General features: G+C 36.8%; 1 protein-coding gene across 1 annotated transcript in view; it reads right to left on the reverse strand.

Moving 5' to 3' along the window:
* Positions 1–19012, reverse strand: part of TICRR (TOPBP1 interacting checkpoint and replication regulator) — a 52867-nt gene that overhangs the window by 23197 nt on the left and 10658 nt on the right. Inside the window, exons 6-15 of the mRNA XM_022564032.3 lie at positions 16232–16371; positions 15185–15403; positions 12562–12713; positions 11855–11952; positions 10718–10811; positions 10548–10627; positions 10139–10375; positions 9529–9622; positions 7876–7933; positions 4683–4829 (exon numbers count right to left, since the gene is read on the reverse strand). Coding sequence (XP_022419740.2) covers positions 4683–4829; positions 7876–7933; positions 9529–9622; positions 10139–10375; positions 10548–10627; positions 10718–10811; positions 11855–11952; positions 12562–12713; positions 15185–15403; positions 16232–16371 — 1319 coding nt within the window. The remainder of the gene's footprint in view (positions 1–4682; positions 4830–7875; positions 7934–9528; positions 9623–10138; positions 10376–10547; positions 10628–10717; positions 10812–11854; positions 11953–12561; positions 12714–15184; positions 15404–16231; positions 16372–19012) is intronic.

Raw genomic sequence — 19012 nt, forward strand, 5'->3', positions numbered from 1 at the left:
ACAGACCAATCACAAGCACTGAAATTGAAACTCTGATTAAAAATCTTCCAACAAACAAAAGCCCAGGGCCAGATGGCTTCACAGGCGAATTCTATCAAACATTTAGAAAAGAGCTAACACCCATCCTTCTCAAACTCTTCCAAAATATAGCAGAGGGAGGAACACTCCCAAATTCCTTCTACGAGGCCACCATCACCTTGATACCAAAACCAGACAAGGATGTCACAAAGAAAGAAAACTACAGGCCAATGTCACTGATGAACATAGATGCAAAAATCCTCAACAAAATACTAGCAAACAGAATCCAACAGCACATTAAAAGGATCATACACCATGATCAAGTGGGGTTTATTCCAGGAATGCAAGGATTCTTCAATATACGCAAATCTATCAATGTGATAAACCATATTAACAAATTGAAGGAGAAAAACCATATGATCATCTCAATAGATGCAGAGAAAGCTTTTGACAAACTTCAACACCCATTTATGATAAAAACCCTGCAGAAAGTAGGCATAGAGGGAACTTTCCTCAACATAATAAAGGCCATATATGACAAGCCCACAGCAAACATCATCCTCAATGGTGAAAAACTGAAAGCATTTCCACTAAGATCAGGAACAAGACAAGGTTGCCCACTCTCACCACTCTTATTCAACATAGTTTTGGAAGTTTTAGCCACAGCAATCAGGGAAGAAAAGGAAATAAAAGGAATCCAAATCGGAAAGGAAGAAGTAAAGCTGTCACTGTTTGCAGATGACATGATACTATATATAGAGAATCCTAAAGATGCTACCAGAAAACTACTGGAGCTAATCAATGAATTCGGTAAAGTAGCAGGATAGAAAATTAATGCACAGAAATCTCTGGCATTCCTATATACTAATGATGAAAAATCTGAAAGTGAAATCAAGAAAACACTCCCATTTACCACTGCAACAAAAAGAATAAACTATCTAGGAATAAACCTACCTAAGGAGACAAAAGACCTGTATGCAAAAAATGATAAGACACTGATGAAAGAAATTAAAGATGATACAAATAGGTGGAGAGATATACCATGTTCTTGGATTGGAAGAATCAACATTGTGAAAATGACTCTACTACCCAAAGCAATCTATAGATTCAATGCAATCCCTATCAAACTACCACTGGCATTTTTCACAGAAAACATTTTGCAATTTGTATGGAAACACAAAAGACCCCGAATAACCAAAGCAATCTTGAGAACGAAAAAAGGAGCTGGAGGAATCAGGCTCCCTGACTTCAGACTATACTACAAAGCTACAGTAATCAAGACAGTATGGTACTGGCACAAAAACAGAAAGATAGATCAATGGAACAGGATAGAAAGCCCAGAGATAAACCCACGCACATATGGACACCTTATCTTTGATAAAGGTGGCAGGAATGTACAGTAGAGAAAGGACAGCCTCTTCAATAAGTGGTGCTGGGAAAACTGGACAGCTACATGTAAAAGTATGAGATCAGATCATTCCCTACCACCATACACAAAAATAAGCTCAAAATGGATTAAAGACCTAAATGTAAGGCCAGAAACTATCAAACTCCTAGAGGAAACCATAGGCAGAACACTCTATGACATAAATCACAGCAAGATCCTTTTTGACCCACCTCCTAGAGAAATGGAAATAAAAACAAAAATAAACAAATGGGACCTAATGAAACTTCAAAGCTTTTGCACAGCAAAGGAAACCATAAACAAGACCAAAAGACAACCCTCAGAATGGGAGAAAATATTTATTTGCAAATGAAGCAACTGACAAAGGATTAATCTCCAAAATTTACAAGCAGCTCATGCAGCTCAATAACAAAAAAACAAACAACCCAATCCAAAAATGGGCAGAAGACCTAAATAGACATTTCTCCAAAGAAGATATACAGACTGCCAACAAACACATGAAAGAATGCTCAACATCATTAATCATTAGAGAAATGCAAATCAAAGCTACAATGAGATATCATCTCACACCAGTCAGAATGGCCATCATCAAAAAATCTAGAAACAATAAATGCTGGAGAGGGTGTGGAGAAAAGGGAACACTCTTGCACTGCCGGTGGGAATGTGAATTGGTTCAGCCACTATGGAGAACGGTATGGAGGTTCCTTAAAAAACTACAAATAGAACTACCATATGACCCAGCAATCCCACTACTGGGCATATACCCTGAGAAAACCAAAATTCAAAAAGAGTCATGTACCAAAATGTTCACTGCAGCTCTATTTACAATAGCCCAGAGATGGAAACAACCTAAGTGTCCATCATCGGATGAATGGATAAAGAATATGTGGCACATATATACAATGGAATATTACTCAGCCATAAAAAGAAACGAAATTGACCTACTTGTAATGAGGTGGATAGACCTAGAGTCTGTCATACAGAGTGAAGTAAGTCAGAAAGAAAAAGACAAATACCGTATGCTAACACATATATATGGAATTTAAGAAAAAAAAACGTCATGAAGAACCTAGGGGCAAGACAGGAATAAAGACACAGACCTACTAGAGAACGGACTTGAGGATATGGGGAGGGGGAAGGGTGAGCTGTGACAGGGCGAGAGAGAGGCATGGACACATATACACTAACAAACATAAGGTAGATAGCTAGTGGGAAGCAGCTGCATGGCACAGGGAGATCAGCTCGGTGCTTTGTGACCGCCTGGAGGGGTGGGATAGGGAGGGTGGGAGGGAGGGAGACGCGAGGGAAGAGATATGGGAACATATGTATAACTGATTCACTTTGTTATAAAGCAGAAACTAACACACCATTGTAAAGCAATTATACCCCAATAAAGATATTAAAAAATAAAAAGAATTGGGGGGATTTCCTTGGTGTTGCAGTGGTTAAGAATCTGCCTGCCAATGCAGGGGAAACGGGTTCAAGCCCTGGTCTGGGAAGATCCCACATGCTGCAGAGCAACTAAGCCCGTGTGCCACAACTGCTGAGCCTGCACTCTAGAGCCCGCAAGCCACAACTACTGAGCCCACATGCCACAACTACTGAAGCCTGTGTGCCTAGAGCTCATGTTCCGCAACAAGAGAAGCCACCACAATGAGAAGCCCATGTACCACAATGAAGAGTGACCCCCATTCGCCACAACTAGAGAAAGCCTGCGTGTAGCAACGAAGACCCAATGCAGCCATAAATAAATAAATAAATAAATTTATTTTAAAAAAAAAAATTGGGACTTCGCTGGTGGTCCAGTGGCTAAGACTCCATGCTCCCAATGCAGGGGGCCTGGGTATGAACCCTGGTCAGGGAACTAGATCCCAGATGCTGCAACTAAGAGTTTGCATGCCGCAACTAAAGATCCCACGTGCCACAATGAAGACCAAATGCAGCCAAAAATAAATTTTAAAAAATGGATATCATCAAAATTAAAAATATTTTATGTATCAAAGAACACTATCCAGAAAGTGAAAAGAAAACCCAACAGATTGGGGAAGAAATATTTGCAAATTGTATATCTGATAAGGGGCTGGTATCTAGAATATATAAAGAACTCATACAACTCAACAGTGAAAAGACAAACAACCTAATTTAAAAATGGGCAAAGATTTCTCCAAAGAAGATATACAAATGGCCAGTGAGCACATGAAAAGCAACTCAACATTAGTTATCAAGGAAATGCAACTCATAACCACAATGACACACCACTTTACACCCACTAGGATGAGCAGAATCAAAGAGGGACAATGGAAGGTGGTGGCAAGGATGTGGAGAAATTAGAACCCTCATACACTGTTAGTGGGAATATAAAATGGTATAGCCACTTTGGAAAACAGTCTGGTAACTGCTTAAAAAGTTAAACATAGAGTTACCATATGACCCAGCAATTTCATTTCTAGGCATATGCCTGAGAATTAAAAATGTGTCTACACACAATCTTATATATGAATGCTTACAGCAGCATCACTCACAATAGCCAAAAGTAGAAGCAACTTAAATGTCCACCAATTGATGAATGGATAAGTAAAATGTAGTTTATCCTACAATGGTATATTATTGTCAATAAAAAGAAATGAAGTGCTGAGACGTACTACACCATGTACAAACCTTGAACATTATGCTAAAGTAAAAAAAGCCAGTTACAAAGACCACATAATATGATTCCTCTTAAAAGAAATATCCATAAGAAATCTATAAAAACAGAAAGTAGACTGGTGGTTGCCTACAGCTGGGAAGACTGGAAGAAATGGAGAGTGACTACTAATGGGTAGGTACAGGGCTTCTTTCTGGAATGATGAAAATGTTCTGGAATGTGTCATGATGGTTGCACAACTTTGTGAATATACTGAAAACCACTAAAAGTTGATTTTATGATACATGAATGGTCTCAATTATAAAAAAGCAAAAAAAACCCCAACACACCGAAAGACTAGAAAATTGCTAGTCACTATCTTTTGTTTTTGTTTAATTGGTTTTATAAAATAGATGTTTGTCTGTTGTCTGTAGGGGTAACTAGAAAGGGAGGAATGAGAAAAACCAGGATTAATTCTTCATCTAAACTTGGAGGGAGAGACCCAAAGTGGAAAATTAACTGATGGTAACCAAAGAGGAGAGGAAAACATGAGATTAATGAGCTTCTGCAACAAGAGTCTGGAGACCGGTTTGGGTCCAAGAATCCCCTTCTCGTGGTTACCCTAAAATGTAGTACCTTTGGTCCTCTTGAAGTTGTCAAGTTTATACTCTAGACCTTCCACAGCTGACACAGAATGGCTTCTAGGCAACCCCCGCTTTACAGATCTCTTTGAAGGAGAAATCATTTCCTGGTTGAAGAGATTTCTTCGAACTTTGGTCACTTCTGAAAGCATTAAGAAAAAAAGAAAGTCAAATATTATCATTAATAAAAGCCACATGTGGGAAAAGAAGGATATCCAAAACAGAGAATCTGCTTGAGGAAACTATTTGACAGGCTGACTGCTATATTCACATTTACTAATAGGATTTCCTTAAATAGTACACTCACATGGTATATCAAAACTATTTACTTCCCTGATGGCACAGTGCTTAAGACTTCACGCTTCCAACGCGGGGGGCCTGGGTTCGATCCCCAGCCAGGGAACTAGATCTCACGTGCATGCCGCAACTAAGGAGCCTGCCTGCCACAACTAAAGGAGCCCACGTGCTGCAAATAAGACCTGGTACAACCAAATAAATAAATAAATATTTTTAAAAAAAACTTAAAAAAATTTTTTTAAAAACTACTTACATTTATAAATTTAATATAAACCCAACCTTTCAGGAATACAAGGAAGGCCCACATCACTTAAATTAGAAGTTTTATTCACTGTAAAATGGACATAATCCTCAGGTAAGAGGTTGGATAATGTAAATTATAGTCCTTTTAATATATCCCAGTATTACGATATTTTTCTCACATTGGAACTTTTTGCTGCTTTGTATTTCAGGGTCAAGCAGAGAAACTGTTCTTTTCAATCCCAGAGATTTCATTTTTCTTCTTTTGAGTATTTTACTAATTTGCTGGGATACAGTAGTCCCTCCCTATCTGCAGTTTCACTTTCTACATTTTCAGTTACCCGCAGTCAACTGCAGTCTGAAAATATCAAATGAAAAATCCCAGAAATACTTAAGTCATAAGTTTTAAAATTGTGTGTCTTCCTGAGTAGTGTGATAAAATCTCATGCCATCCTGCTCTGTCCCACCAAAAACATGAATCATTCCTTTGTCCAGCATATCCCACCCGTTAGGCACTTAGTAGCCAGCTGGGTTATCAGATCGACTGTAGCAGTATAGCAATGCTATATGCAAGTAACCCTTATTTTACTTAAATACTTTTTGTGTCCCAAAGCACAAAAGTAGTGATGCTGGCAACTTGGATATGCTGAAAAGAAGTCATAAAGTGCTTCCTATAAATAAAAAGTTTCTCAACTTAAGGGAAAAAAAAATCATATGTTAAGGTTGCTACGATCTATGGTAAGAGTGAATTGTCTATCTGTGAAACTGTGAAGGAAAAATTCACGCTAGTTTTGCTGTCACAACTCAAACTTCAAAAATTATGGCTACAACGCATGAAAGGGCTTAGTTAAGATGGAAAAGGCATTAAATTTGTACAAGGTATTTTGAGAGAGACCACATTCATGTAACTTTTATTATAGCATATTGTTATAATTGTTCTATTTTATTATGGTATTGTTAACTCTTACCATGCCTAGTTTATAAATTAAACTTTATCATAGGTATGTATGTATAGGAAAAAACATAGTATAGGGTTTGATACTATATGAAGTTTCAGTATCTGAGGGTATTGGAACGTAACCCCTGTGGATAAGGGGGGAACTACTATATTTTAAATCCTCTTCCTAACTCCAGAGCATGAGAGTTGTAACCATCTAGACTCAAAGTTAGGAAAAATAGCTGAAGAGTCAGGAAATACTTGACAAAGCTAGCAGGCTAGCATTTTAATCTTAATCTTAAGCAAGATGGCCTGGTGGAGGCTATTCAAAAATTCACCAAGAGGAAAAATATTCTAAGAGCAAGTCACTTAAATAAAAACCAAATAAACCAGGATCCACAAACTGGGAGGAGCCTTTTTTACCCATCAATGACATAAACATTAAGGACGCCAATAATGCACACCAAAGTTTCAAAAAAATGTTTCTCTATCTCCATTATAAAAGCCTCTGTTACCTGCCTTAGGCTGTCTATGAAACTGATTTACGGCCTGACAGCCAAATTTGATCTGTTATTTTCCATTTTTCCTACATTTTGGAGAAGTTTAATATCTATAGAAAATTTCAACATAGAATCATGGTGACTTCGGTGGTGGCTCAGTGGATAAGATTCCACGCTCCCAATGCAGGGGGCCTGGGTTTGATCCCTGGTCAGGGAACTAGATCCCACATGCATGTTGCGACTAAGAGTTTGCATGCCACAACTAAGGAGCCCGTGTGCCGCAACTAAGGAGCTGGCGAGCTGCAACTAAGACCCAGCACAACCAAACAAATAAATATTTAAAAAAAACCAAAACCAAAAAAACACACATAGAATTGTCACTAAAATTCACCAACTGTCAACATCTGTTTTCTCCCTCCATCTCTCTCTCTACGTTTGTACAACTGCCCACCCCAGAACGCTGGAGAGTGAGTTGCAGACATCACAACTCTTTAGTTTCCTGTATTTCAGCATGTATCTCCAAAGAACAAGGGCATATATCTAAACCATCTTAGAACTTCCTCTCATCGTTTCAGTAATATCCGTTATAGCTTTTTACCCTACATTTAAGACCCAAGCAGGGATCATGTAGTGCACTTATGTCACAGTTAAATTCCTTTTATCTAAACCAGCTCCACTGCCTCTTTTCTTTTTCGGCTTTCATGTTAATGGCATTAAAAAAATATTTTAGGGCTTCCCTGGTGGCACAGTGGTTAAGAATCCACCTGCCAATGCAGGGGACGCGAGTTCGAGCCCTGGTCCGGGAAGATCTCACATGCCACGGAGCAACAAAGCCTGTGCGCCACAACTACCGAGCCCACGTGCCTAGAGCCCGTGCTCCACAACAAGAGAAGCCACCACCATGAGAAGCCCGCACATCGCAAGAGTAGCCCCCGCTTGCCACAACTAGAGAAAGCCCACACACAGCAATGAAGACCCAATGCAGCCAAAAATAAACAAACAATAAATTAAAAAAAAAATTTTAGACCAGTTATTTTACAAAATGCAGTATTTTGAGACCATGTGAACATCCTACTCCTCTAGCACACAGTATATGGACATATTTCATAAACGAACAATTACACAAAACTATAATTTTTAACTATATGCAACTGCTTAAATATATGTAATCAAAATAAAACTGTCACTGAGTACAACAAGGAAACAAAGTATACCTTGTACCGTTTCTTTCACTGGGGGTGGAGGCAGCTGAAGAATAGGGTGAGAATTCTCCTGAAAGATGAGAAAATCCAATAAGAAAATTTAAATAGGAATTCATTTAAAAGAATAAAAATTCCACAAGAAACCCTTTGATCCTTGCAATTCCACTTGTAGGAATCTGTAACAGAAATAGTTGTAAAATGCACAAAAATAGGGCCTGGAAATATACACAACAAACTGTCATCAGCGATTACTTCTGAAGAATGGATGGTGAAGAGGCACTAACATTTAACTTTATACAATTTCAACTTTTAAACGATGTTTCTGTATACCTTTTATAACTAAAACATCAGGGAAACCCCATAATATTAGAGCATGGCTATATACTCTTAGGAACGTCTCTGTATAAAACTGCTATTTGGGGACTTCCCTGGTGGTCCAGTGGTTAAGACTTCGCGCTTCCACTGCAGGGAGCACTGGTTCGATCCCTGGTTGGGGAACTAAGATCCCACATGCTGTGCGGCGTGGCAGAAAAAAAAAATACCCACCTGCTATTTATTTGCTATTATAGTAGAGGATTCAAGTGCCTAAACTCAAATGGCATCTAAACAAGAGAATTGTTTTTAAAGATTTTGTTGCTGTTTTTTCAATTATGCCACTGCAATCATTAAAGAATAAACAGCCAAATAGGAGCAGAAACTTAACAAATGATATTCTTTTTTAACCAAAATCAAATCCTGATCTCAGTAAATCTGGTCTTAAAGAAGTTAACTTTCTAGGCCAATCTGAAACAAAAGTTTTCCAAAAGGAGTGCTAGAAAGGACTGCTAATCGTGTAAAATCTAGTGAGAGAGGTGGTCTGATACCTTTTGGACTTCATACTCTCTGAACAAAATCTCCAAGATATCTAACATTTGCATCTTATTCACTAAGAAAGTGAACACCACTAACTCTTCCAAAGAAACCCCACCTCCAGTACTAAAGCACAGCTATAAATCTCTAGAAACAAACCACTATTGTAATGATTAATGCTTCTAAAGCTAGTTCTCCTAGAATTTTAACTCTTCTCATAATTCATGCAGTTCAAAAGTTTCAACGCATTTTTTTGTCTCTCTCCTTCTCTTAGTAAGACATTAATTCTACTTAGTAAATAGACTCCAGCTGGATTTCTTTTTTTGCAACCAAGTCCTAACATCTACTGCCACAGAAAAATAATTACCACCTGGCTTCATGACTTTTTTTGTTTGCTTTTGTAACTTGTTATTGACGTAAAACATACTTACTGAAAAGTACTTTCTGATACACAAAGTCCTATTATGATTGTACATTATTTTTCAATGGTTTCTTTTGCTTATGTTATTATTTCATGAGTTTTCTTAACTACATTAAAGATTTTGAATTAACTTATTCATTCCTAACTTTTACTATTTTTTTCCCCTTAATATTACCTCTGTCACACTTTTGGGAAAAATGATTAATATTTAATAAATTTATATTTCTTTATTCCTTAGATTACAGTTGTAGACACATTCATAAAAATACCTAATTTTATTTCTGTATCCTCCAATGCTCATTTCTTAGAAGTAAAGACACCGTGTTTCATTCTTATTTATTGTATGAACTCATACCCAAAGTGATACCACTTTCTATCTCCTGGAAATGACTTACATTTTTCGTAGCTCTCTTGGATACTTTGGGAATTTCAATTTGTCGCAGATTTTGTGAAACCTCTGCAATGCTTTTATGTCTTATTGCATTTTTCCTTTTAAAAACAGAAAGAAACAGTCAATATACACTGAATACAGGTTACAGCTAGTTATATCAGAATGGAACTAGAGTTTAAAATAAAACACTTAAATAAAAGTCGGTTATCTTGAGGTTGGCCTGAACTTACAGTAAAACAAGTCAATCCCAGAATTTCTAAAAGTAACAACTATAAATTTAGTTATGAACAATGTAGAGCATCATGGAAAATATACAAAGTAAGCTGAAACCCTAAGCTTACCTCATGGAAGGCTCCTAGTTCTTGGAGACCCCATGTGGAGAGTCAAGAGGGGACTGTGACTACACAATACAAGACTATATGTTCCCCAGATAATATAAAGAGTGTCAGATGCTCCTTGTTAAGAACTCTAATAATTGGCTTCTGTGATTCAGACATAAGGGCAACTACTAATTCAATAAATTATAGACAAAGACAACTGGACTATGGCTTAAACATACCCTATACCAGAACTGTAACAGTACAAGTAATTCCTTTAATTCCTTGAGCTCCTACCTTCTCTTCTTAGCTGATCTGGAACGAAGCTCCTCCAGTTGGTCAGATTCAGTGCCACCCGACACTGACCTATGAGAATTTGACGTAAGAGGCACAGAAAGGGGTGATTTGCTCTCCTGCGTCATGGAGTCATCACTGATAAAATCTGTAGGAAGGACACCAGCCAGCTTCTGAGGAATCACAAATCCTAGGCTGTGGTAAAGATTTCCAAGTATCTTTGGGATTGAATCAATATACCTGTGGAATAGATTGATTAAATATGGAACAGTCAGTCACCATTCCACCCTCTCTACTCCCTTCCTCACCCAGCATGAGAAATAGTCCTTACAATGCTACAATTCTGAGACAATACCTATATAAGTTCTTGGTAAAATTATTTTAAATTTAAATTAGTAGTCATCAAACTTACAATTCCAAAATTTCTTCCAGAAACTTTGCTAGGTATGCCGAATCTTCAGTTAAACACACCATGCGCAGCAAATCTGTCACCTGAAGATTTTAGAAAATTACCACATGGCCTCTGCAGGAAGCTGAATGCATCTACAGCACATCCCCAGTGGCACTAAGCAGCATACTTGCCTCCTCCACTACTTGCTCCATTTCACCTATATGTTCATATACTGAAGGGCACTGCCGACACATCTCCAAATGAAGAAATACCTGGAGCTGGCACCTTGAGAGAAAAAAAAAAAGCTTGGTTATATCTGCTTTGAGTGTCACTTAACTGAAATGAAAGTTCCTTCCTTATGCAGAGATCTGTTTACATAAGAAACAACAACCAAAAAGAAGAGCCATTGCTTTCTAAATAGCAATATGGTTATTAGGTAAACAGGTGTTGCAAACTGAACATTAGAACGTTATAGAGAATCAGCTACAAAAGCCTCTTCAAGCAACTGGCAATCTATTTTAAACTGATATATACTCAGCCATTGAAAAGAAAAATGAAATAATTCAATCTGCAGCGATAGGAATGGACCAAGAGATTATCATACTAAGTGAAGTAAGTCAGAAAGAGAAAAACATACATCACTTATATGTGTGGAATCTGAAATATGACACAAATGAACTACCTATGAAACAGAAACAGGCTCACAGACATAGAAAACAAACTTATGGTTACCAAAGGGCAAAGGGCGTGGGGGAGGGATAAATTAGCAGTTTGGGACTAGCAGATACAAACTATATTATATATAAAATAGATAAACAACGACATTGTAAAGCAACTATACTCAAATAAAAATGTTTAAAAAAAGATAAATAAGGTCCTAGTGTGCAGCACTGGGAATTATATTCAAGATCCTGTAATAAACCATAATGGAAAAGAATTTTTTAAAAATGAAAAATTAAATTGATACAAGTAAATCGTGGGAGCTCTGTTTTGGAGTAATGGTTTAAAAAAAAAAAAGGGGGGACTTCCCTGTTGGTCCAGTGGAAAAGAATCCGCCTTACAATGCAAGAGACGTGGGTTCAATCCCTGGTCAGGAAACTAAGATCCCACATGCCGCGGGGCAACTAAGCTCACACGCCACAGCTACTGAGCTCGTGCACCTCAACTAGAGAGCCCACGTACTCTGGAACCCGTGTGCCACAACTAGAAGGAAGCCCACGCACCGCAAGGAAGAGCCCGCATGCTACAACTAAGACCCGATGCAGCCAAAAATTTAAAAAATCATAATAAATAAATCTTTAAAAAAAATTAAAAAGGTAGTTAATTACTCTCTGACTTTATTTTCTTTATCCAGTTTTCCTACATTCTGTCGAAGACTTTTGCTAGTTTTCAAGAGGTTGTTTCTTACTTGATGTAGGCAGTTCATCTGAAAATACAAAATTACATAGGAGAATATTAATATTAATGCTTATCATTATTTCTAATTTCTTCACAGCTGACTAATGCCCTAAGAAGGGAAGTACATCCTCTTTCTTTCATTTGAATGAAAAATAGTGTAATATTCTTTTATATTTTTTAAAAGAACATGTAGAAAAGTATTTGAGAGCAAGTGGGCATGGATACAGCAAGCCTGCTGATTTGAACTTTCATAAAAGGATGATTCCATAAAGTAGTGATTGAGAAGTCTAAGCAAAATGAATCAACATTTTAAAGAAATGTTCCAGGTGACTCTAAAGTGCAGCCAGGGTTAAGAACCACTGGCTTAATTCATGCAGCTAACATGCAACTCAGATGAGGATAGAGCTTTCATTGGAAGGGAAGTACATGTAATTACTCCCACTTGGCCCATTTCCTTGATTTCTGCCTTCTCAGTGGACTATGTCCATCTTCCAAGACCTAGAATTGTGCTCACCCCCTCACTCATCATTTTTGAAATGTGCACTGCATAACAGATATTTTCCAAGACATATGAGCCAGACCCACCAACAAGCAACTAACATTGTTATGACAAACAACAATATCCGGATTCCCTTACTTCTAATTCCTTGGTGCCTTTGGACTTTAGGAATGCTTTAATGTTTGAGATCATGTTCCGAGCACATGAACACAACACGATTTCTCCTGTGGCCACAGTCTTTTGGTAATTTTCATGTATGTAAGATAGTAGCTCCTCCTCAGTTTTAAAATCTGTGGGGAAAAAAAGTCAAATTGATCATCAGACCCAGCTGAAGTCACTGTACTGCTTAAGCCAGTGGTTATAAACTGGGAAGTTTTGCTGCCCAGGGGGACATCTGGCTATGTCTGGGTGGCAGTGACTGGTGGGGAGAGGGAGGGTACTACTGGCATCTAATGGGGTGGAGGCCAGGGATGCTGCTAAACATCTTATAGTTCACAGAGGATTACCTGGTCCAAAATGTCTAAAATGCTGAGGTTGAAAAGTTCAGAGATAGTGATTAATTTTAAGGTTTGCAAATCACGTGTACATGTTATAAATTTAAGGATAACCAGTAATGGAGAAGAAATAAACTATACAACCTCCAAACCTAGCAGAAAGGAAAAAGATGCATAAAGAAAACTTGATTAATCCCATAGCCTGCTAGAAAGGAAAAAAACAATTGAAAGCACAAAATAAGACACTAAAATACACCCTAGCTTATCAGTAATCATAATAATTATAAATATTTATTTTACGAATACACTTGCTGGTTAAATAAAAGATAGAAACTGTCAGGTTGGGTTTTAAAAAAAAATTATGCTATTTACAAAAGACATACCCAAAACACATGACAAAGAAACATTGGAAATAAAGGAATAGAGGTATAATCACAAGGAAAACATAAATGATTTTGTATGGACCTAAAAAGAAAGCCTCAAAATATATGATGCAAAAACTGGCAGAACTGCAAGGAAATTTAGACATCTACATGGTGGAAGACTATACAATCATCTCAGTTACAGATTCTTTTAAGTAGAAAAAAATTAATAAGGATTTTGAATATTCAAATATTAAGATGAATATGTATGGAACCAAGTACCCCAAAATTAGAGAATACACATGGAATATTAACAAAACAATCACATATTAGGCCACAGTTTCAACAAATATTAAAGATTCAATATCTTACAGAACACACTGTGCACAGTCCAAAAAAATTAAAAGCTAATTACAAAAATAAAACACTCCCTTCTATTACTGATGTCAGAAAATATTTAGATGTATCAATGAAAACAGAATATAGCAAACTTATATAATGCAGCTAAATTTATACCTAAAGGAAAATTTATAGACAAATTATCTTTTTAAAGAAAAATTCAAAAACCAAATTAGCTAAGGGTCCAACACAAGAAATAACACAAGAGTAAATCCAAATAATAAAGAAGGCAATAATAAAGATAAAAACAGAAATGAATTAAGTAGGAAAAAAAGAAATGAGAGAGCAACAAAAACAAAGATGGTTCAAGAAAATAAAACAAATTCAAAATACTATTAAGAGATAAGGTTTAAGTTCAATTCTTCCATAAACATATCCAATTATTCCTGCACCATCTGTTGAAGATTATCCTTGTCCTGTTGAATTGTTGGGGGCACTACTGTCAAGTATCAATTTACCACTGTTGTGCAGGTCTATTTCTGGAAAGGATCTAGTCCAGAAATTATGCTAATGACACATTGTCTTGCATTACTGTTAATTTTGCTCTCCCATCCGCATTCTGGTATACCATACTAGCTCATCGAAGATGTGCTATCTCACTCAAACTGATTATCATCTATGATCCAGTATTCCACAAGAAAAAAAAAATGTTTAAAGAAGCAGAAAACCTTCATTCCAGAACTTTTGAAAGGACTCAAAGGTGACATCAGGTAATTATTGCCCAAAGTTCATAAGCTATTGTCACAATCACCCCACAGTACTGGCACTGTCAGTGTGAGCTAAGAATGTACCCTGAGAATGAGAAACATACTGTAATTCAATCCATTTTTAAAGAAGAAAAAAGAACAAATAGGAAAATAAAAGCTACTGGACTAAATTCTTCTGCCTGACTTTGAAAGACCTCAATAATCTAACCCTAGATTATTCACGAACCTTTTCCCTTCTCTTCATTCACAAATGTATAAAACTTCTTTAGCCACTTAAAGGGCCAAGACACAGCCCTTCTTTGTGACTTTGCTTATGCTAATCCTCCATCTAGCACACACTTCTTTTACCTTTCTGCCTTCTAAACTCTGCTCATTCTTCAAAGTCTAACCTGGGCTCCACTGGCTCCGTAAAAGCCTTCTCAGCCTGTTCTGCTCAAGACTGGACTTTCCCTTTCTTGACTCCTAGTATGTCTTTACTTCCAAAATGAACAAGTATTTTCTGATACAGTCTCTTGGCTCTCTTACGTATTCATTTCACCAATTCGTTGTGTATATGTATGTGTGTATATATATATATATATATATATGTTTATTATTATTCTTGGTAGCTGGATCATAAATCTAAGGAGAGGAAATTATCTTATTATTTACTGTACTCCCCATAACACACTTGTGGACATACAGTAGATAGCCAATAAATGTTCATTAAGCGAGGGATATGATTAAAACTTAAAAATATGAGAGTACAGAAGAGTAAACATGAATTTAGATACCAAAATGCAATGGAACTGAGGAATACCTTTAGGTTTAGAACTTCTTAGCGTTCTTCCTTTGTTTCCCAAGTTATCTGCTGTTCTTCCATTGGCTATCTTTTGGATCCCTTTCTCCCCAGCTGTGTCTGGACTGCCATCTGGATGTAACTTCTGAGCCTTTACATTCAGCCTTGCAACATTCAGCATCTTTAAGGAACGGCACATGGTATTCATCTTCTGCCTCACTGGAGTACGAGGGACACCTCCTACCAAAACGACATCGTGGGAAGGAAAGTAAAATAACTTTTACTTCTGTGGAATCAAGAACTACTTTAATTCAGATGAAATATTCTGTGAAGGAGTATTGAAATGAAGTATATCCATTCAGAATGATCTGAATTAGGTAGTTCTTGCATCTCTTTCTACCTACAACACAGGGTAGAAAGAGCTCTTTTTTAAACTGAAGTTTAGGAACTAAATATCTCAAGGTGGTTAGATGATTTTTACATCTAATGCCAAACAGACAAATGCCGAACTGACTCATTTTGGTGTTACCCAGTAGTCACAGAGTTGTGATGAAACTCTTTTGAAAGGCAATTAAGCAGTCTGCATCCAGAGCTCCCTTTTCCATGAATAACTTGTTCATGGAAACTTATACTAAGGAAATCATTCAAAGGTAAATCATATGCATGATGTACACTATAGTATTATTTATAATGGTAAAAAGTGAAAACAATCTACATGTTCAACAACATAAGAAATTTGCAAATTTTGTTAAGCAATGAGGTAACTAAAAAAGCAAAGTAGTAGATAAACAAGTAATTATAAGCAGCACACAAAGTTGTATTTAAATTTCTGTTATAACTAAAAACAAAAATGGTTTAATTCATTAAGAAGGTAGAAAAAAAGAAGGTAGGATTGTGGGAGATTTTTAAAATCACTATTGTACTAATATAATTACTTTAAAATATGAAATATAAGAACTTGTCCTTCTTTATTCAGTTACCATTTCAACTTCATTTTAAGGAATATCAATCTTTTAAAACACACAGTGTCAAAAAAGACTGTAAGAAACAGCCTTTCTATGTGCTTACGCTTCTTTTTGCTGTCTTCTTGATTGGACACAGTATATTCTTCACGAGACTTTCTCTGGTAGAGCTCAGAGAGGCAACGTGTCAATTCACTTTCAGTTTTGGAAGGCTCTTCCTTATTAGATGAGGCAGCCTGTAGTAACCTGTGAATAAGTCAAGATGTCTAGTACAAAGGTGAAATTCTGATTTTCCAAAATGCTTTAAAAACAGCAACAACAATATTCATTATCCTTTTAAAAGCTAATCAAAAGATGTCTCCACAAGATGCCTTCACAAGTATTTTTTCTCAGGAGGGAAAATGTCCCTCTTCTCATTTATGATTTGTACAAATTCAGGGGCAGAAGCTACCTGTTCACAAAACCATTAATGTATTAATACATACAGTATTGACTTTTATTAATAAGATTCTTCATGTCCTAGGGTACATGTCTAATTATGCTAACTATTTCACTCACTTCTGGGCTTCCATAATTTTTACCCAGTTTCCATACATTAAAGTACAAGATGATGTAATACAGTGTAGTGAGTATCAGAATAACTTTTGAATAATTATTTCACACTCTAGTAAACTAATTTGGGATTGATGAGCAGGGAAAGAAATAGGGCAGGGGAGATGATTAGTTATTAACTGCTTTCCCGCCTACAGCTAAATATCAGTCACTAAGGAAATAATGAAAATAGCACAACTTTCAAAATGTATTATTTCTATTTCATTATCTTCCATTATCTGATATCATCTGACTTAAAAGTAGGAGAAAGTTATGGTGCCATTAGTTGAATTAGTTCATACCAGCAGCAGGTCTGAAGCAGCCTAATTCTCCTAAGTGTGCTGGTATTTCCTTGAGCAGTGAGGGTGGCTTTTTCCCCCCCGTTAATTTACTGTATCTGCTTCAGATTTTTTTTTAAATAAAATTAAGCATTCATGGACACAGAGAAAGCCTCACCCAATTTCTTCCCATCCCTTCCTCCCAGAGGTATTCCTAGATTCGTGTGTACCTTATTTACAGAGACATATATATGTAACAAAACGAACAAACTGCTGTTTCACATGTTGTAAATCTTATGAAAATGGTATCATACAACACCATCCTTTGGCAATTTTGTTTGCACTCAACATATTTTTCACGTGTTGCTCTGGTTTATTCAGTTTTACTAATCTATGTATAATATTCTATTGTATAACTATACTGTAATTTATTTATCCATTTCCCTGCTGAGAGTCTGCTAGTCCTTTCCACTGGAAATGAATATTCTAGCACAGCTCTCCTTGTTTGTGCAAAAATTTCTTCAGTGCAGACACCTAGAAGTAGAATTGCTGAGTGTCAGAGTATGTGAAGTTTCTGTTTTACTAGGAACATTGTTCTCTAAAATGGTTGTAACCATTTCACAATTCTACCATCTAAAATGTGCTCATTTCTCCACATGCTAATTTTTAAATCTAATAGTTATAAAATAGAATCTGGTGGGTTTTTCCATGTTGTGGTTTTAATTTCCACTTGCCTACGCTGAGTATCTTTCCAAATTACTGCTCTGTTGGATTTCTTCATATGAATTGTTTGTTCCCAATTTTTTAAAAATTTATTTTATTTATTTATTTTTGGCTGCATCGGGTCTTTGTTGCTGAGCGCGGGCTTCCTCTAGTTGCGGCAAGTGGGGGCTACTATTCATTGCGGTGCGCAGGCTTCTCATTGAGGTGGCTTCTCTTGTTGCAGAGCATGGGCTCTACACGCACGGGCTTCAGTAGTTGTGGCATGTGGGCTCAGTAGTTGTGGCTCGTGGGCTCTAGAGCGCAGGCTCAGCAGTTATGGCACATGGGCTTAGGTGCTCTGCAGCATGTAGGGATCAAACCCGCGTCCCCTGCATTGGCAGGTGGATTCTTAACCACTGTGCCACCAGGGAAACCCCGCTTGTTCACATTCTTTGCCCAAGTTTCTATTGGATTTCTTATATTTAGGAGATATGTACTAATTTGGATACTAATCCTTTGCTGGTTATATGGATTACAGCTACCCGAGTCTATAACTAGTCTTCATCATATAAACATTTTAAAATTCATTGTAGTCATATATGTTCCTTCATGGTTTGAATTTTTTAGGTCTTATTTGAGAAATCCACCCTTAGCCTAATCTTCTCTAGTGTTTCTCCTTCTTACAATTTTAAAGTGTTTACTTTTCATGTTTGGTTTTTCAGTTTATTTGGAATTTATCATTATGTATGCTGTGAAGTAGAAATCTAATTTTTTATCTTTTTTGTTCTGGATAGCCAATCATCAACACCACCATTTACTGAATAGTCCATTCTTTCCCTGCTGCTTCTACTCCACTGGTCTATCTGTTGATCCTTGCACCGATACCACACTATGTTATTTACTAGAGCTTTATGGTAAATTTTGCTATCTCATATGGGAAGGTGCACCTGTTATGCTCTTAGTCTTTTGAAGCTGTACCATGTCCATGAATCAGAAGACTCATTATTATAAGATGTCAATTCTTCCCAAATGGACCTATAAGCTCAATACACACTCAATCAAAAATCCTAGCGGGCTTTTTTTGGGTGTGTGGAAACAGGCTGATTCTAAAATTTACATGGAAATGCAAAGGGTCCAAAATAGCCAAAGCAATTCTGAGAAAAAAAAAAGAACAAAGTTGAGAGGACACAGACTACCTGATTTCAGTACTCAAGATAATGTGGTATTAACATAATTTCTGGACTAGACTATTTCCAGAAATAGACCTGCACGTTGGTGGTCAACTGATTTTGACAAAGGTGTCACAGTGATTGAGA

The sequence above is a fragment of the Delphinapterus leucas genome, chromosome 2, assembly GCF_059928025.1.
Source record: "Delphinapterus leucas isolate spDelLeu-1000000601 "Yukka" chromosome 2, BTC_Dleu_Yukka2, whole genome shotgun sequence".
Classification (NCBI taxonomy): Eukaryota; Metazoa; Chordata; class Mammalia; order Artiodactyla; family Monodontidae; genus Delphinapterus; species Delphinapterus leucas.